The sequence below is a fragment of the Cyanistes caeruleus genome, chromosome 6 (genome assembly GCF_971803275.1).
Source record: "Cyanistes caeruleus chromosome 6, bCyaCae1.hap1.1, whole genome shotgun sequence".
Lineage (NCBI taxonomy): Eukaryota > Metazoa > Chordata > Aves > Passeriformes > Paridae > Cyanistes > Cyanistes caeruleus.
This window is the reverse complement of record NC_141706.1, coordinates 9,007,766-9,011,366: the sequence shown is the minus strand read 5'-3', so window position 1 is coordinate 9,011,366 and position 3,601 is coordinate 9,007,766. Positions and strand designations below refer to the sequence as shown.

Genomic DNA, 3,601 nt, shown 5'->3' with positions numbered 1-3,601 from the left:
GCAGCCCTTGGCCCAGAGATCACATCCCATGGTCAGAGCCTCCTCTCACAATCTCCCCACATCAGTGACAGCTTCCCATCACATGTCTTGGACAGAGATCTTGTCAGGAGGAGGTGGCCACATCACCTCCTTCCTCAGCCACTCTCCAGTGTCATCCCACCATGCAGGGGGCTTCTGGCTTTCACTGTGTGTGCCAGGTGGCCCACCCATCAATGCAGAAGGTGACATAAATCATTCCCAGGGATGGAGGATGGCAGAAGGGTGAGAAAGATGAGCCATGCCACTGCCTTCCTCTCCTCCCCCCAGTCCTTCATGAGGAGATGCTGATCTGTTATGATCCCACTAATGCAGGCGCTCAGGCTTTAGAATATTAAACATCATTTAATGGATCTAAAACAAAGAAAATGAGAGGACAGCACAGATAATATTATGTCCCTTCAGGTGCTGGGAATCCTGGGTCAAAACTCTCCTCTGGTGAGGACAAATCCTGTCCGTGGAAGGGGTACTCCACTGTGATCCATTCAGCTTTTACAGGGTTTTCTGAATCCCTGAGAAATTCCAGACCTCATTAGATTCCAACAGAGCCACTGAGCAGCAGCCATGGGGATGAGCCCTGTCCTTGTGTCCACTTGCTGTGGGAAATCACCAGTGCCCATGGGACACATGGGACTGCACGAGGGCTTTGCCCACAGCCTCTAATCCCAGCCTGCCTAATCACAATCATCAGCCTAATCACCCCTGCTGGGCATGTGTCTCCTCAGAGATTAGGTTTGTGGGGTACATGGTGCTGCCAAAGCGCTCTTATCTCCAAGGGGTTCCTGCCACACAACCTCAGCCTTTCACAGCACAGGGACTGGCATTCTGCTGCTTATTTTCTGCCCCTCTTTTATGTGTTTTCCATCTCCTTTGGAGTTGTATCCTGTGCTTGTCATCCCCAGGACTGATAGATATGTTAATGCACAAGGTCCATGTGCTCTCCAGAGTGTCCAGACTGGAGCTTCAGGATTGGGAGCTAGAGGAAGGCTTGAAATAAGGAGAGAATTTAGGCTCAGCATCCATCCATGAGAGGAAGATGGAGAAAGGTGCAACTCCTGGAAGTTTCTCCCAGAAGGAAGTTGGAAGAAATCTTTGTATAATCTACAAGGTACATGTCACTAGAGGCACTGAACAACTTGTGCTGTTGCATGTCTACACGTCAGTGATTTCTCACTTCTGAAGGTCTCTGGCTTATCTCTCTCACCCTTCTGCCATCCCTTTGTGGGCTGGCGGGGAATGGAGTGATCATGTGGTTCATGGGCTTCCACATAAAGTGGAGCCCTCTGGACCCTCGCAGAGCTTTTTGTTTCCTCCCTCTACGTCACCTACACCTATACTGAAGACTCTGAGACCGTCCTTGCAGGTGTAGCCCTGGCCATTTCCACAGTTTTTTCTCTCATGATGTTGGTTTCCAACCTGTTCCTGTTTCTCAAGCTGCGCTGTGGCTCCCGGAGGCGGCAGCCAGGGAAGCTCTTTGTGGCCATCCTGCTCAACATCGTGTTGTTCTTCACCTTTGGCATCCCTTTCTGCGTGGAGGTTTTCCTCAATCTCCCTGATTCTGGTGATTTATTCCCAGAAAACACTTCCTTGCTGCTGGCATTGCTGAACTGCACTCTCAACCCAGTGATTTATGTGCTGGTGGGGAGCTGCCGGCGGCGCCGCTTCCAGCGCTCCGTCAGAGTCGCTCTGCGGAGGGTGTTTGAGGAGAAAGGCAGGAGTGACGAGGGGAGCCACGGCCCTGGGGACACTGTGGTGGAGGTGACAGCTCTGTGAGGCACTTCTGGACATGTGGCACCCGGAGATGTGGCACCTCAGAGACAGCCAGAAGTACGGGAGCACATGGCTCTGAGCCTCGTCCTGTTCCTGTACTCCCCATGGAACAATCCTCATTGCCTTGGCCCCAGGGTATAAACTCTGATGTACTGATCTTTTTCATCTTCTTACTACCCCTAAATCATATTTGGATTTATTTCTTTTGTTTCTTTTCAGCATGGTAACTCCAGCCCCGGATTTTGTTGAACATCTGGGCTTTGCTGCAGAGTTTATCCCTGGGAAACAGTGTCAAAAAATGTCTCATTTCCTTACTTTTTCCCATTCTAAAGCCTCTGGCTTGTCCATGAGGAGGGCAGGTACCTGTCTCATACCAGAGCTCTTCCTAAGGCTAGTGCCTGCAAGGGTTGGAATGAGCCATGTGTTAACAGTTCCAAGAACTCCTTATTCCTTCTGGAAAAAGCAGTTTGTGTCAGGCTCCTCTTAGCAACCCTGATGCTGAAATCTTGTCTTTGAATGGGCCAAATCACCCCCTCTCATTCCATAGGTGGTATGAGAGGGCCCTGCAGGACAAAACTTATGATTTCTGTTTCAAATCTAATTTTGCCACTTGGATACCACAATTTCAGTGGTACTGGATCTTCACCATGCAGTTTCCAAGAAAATTAATGGAATAATAAATTCTGTGTGTGAGCTGGAGCACATGCACACAGCAGAGGGATGATTTAGGATTTCAGCAATGTCATTTCTTTTGAGAAGAGTCAAATCAATACTGCTCTCTTTGCTACAGTCCTTAGAAAGTTGCGAGTTTCATCTGAGTCATCTTCTACACTCCCTTGGGAGTCAGGCAGCAGCCTACAATTAATTCAAGGAATTCCTAGATAGCTGAGGTGAGATAATTCCTACCCAGGCTGACATGCCTCAGGGATCTGGGAGGCTCCTGCTGGAAACTGGTGCATGTGGTGGCCCTGGGACCAGAACTGTCACCTCTCTTTCTTGCTGACACCGTGTTTGTGTCCCCAGCTACGGAATCTCATATCCCCTCACCAAGCCAATCCTTTCAAATGCAAACACCTCATGATCCATGACCTAATGGGGCTTCTAGAAAGTTAGAGAGGGACTTTGAACAAAGGCATGGAGTGACAGGATAAGGGGGGATGGCTTCCCACTAAGAGAGGGTGGGTTCAGATTAGATATTAGAGAGAAATCCTCCCCTGTGAGGTTTGGGTGGCACTGGCACAGGTTGCCCAGAGGGGTGGGGTCAGATAAAAACAACCACAAGTGCTCCCAAGTCTGAGGAGGAGAAGGATAAATTCTAATGAAGGGCTGGAAAGAGGATCACAGCACCCCAAAATCCGGTCTCTAATACCTTTCATTGCATCATCAAGGGTATTGGCAGTAATTAGGGTGGGCTCTAAGTGCTGATAACCTGGCTACAAGCAACTGATTGCAGTCCTTCCCTTGGGCTGTGTGAGCCTGTATTGGAGTGATAGAAATGGGAGCCCATGGCCCAGGGGTGCTCCCATGAGCCCAGGGCAGGTTTGGGCAATGATGCCAGAACTCTTTCCAGAATGAGAGTTGTTTGTCAGAAGCACCAGCACTGCCAGAATTCCAGTGCCACCAGCATCCCTCTGCTGCTGGAGGGACAATGACCTCTCAGGGCAGAGAAACGAGGAATGGTAGAAATCTGTCAGGAGAGGGAAGGAAGTTGAAAAATGGGACACTGTCCTGGGAAGGAGTGTTTCTAATTAGGGGGGAATGAGGAGCCATTCACAAATGTTACAAACATGTGGTG

General features: G+C 49.7%; 1 protein-coding gene across 1 annotated transcript; it reads left to right on the top strand.

Annotated features, from left to right (window-relative positions):
- Nucleotides 1-250: 250 nt before the first annotated feature.
- LOC147652423 (mas-related G protein-coupled receptor member H-like) lies at nt 251-1,809 on the top strand. The gene is made up of 2 exons (XM_086893305.1): nt 251-261; nt 1,311-1,809. The coding sequence occupies exons 1-2, from the start codon at nt 251-253 to the stop codon at nt 1,807-1,809; spliced, it is 510 nt and encodes a 169-aa protein (XP_086749431.1).
- Nucleotides 1,810-3,601: the final 1,792 nt, after the last annotated feature.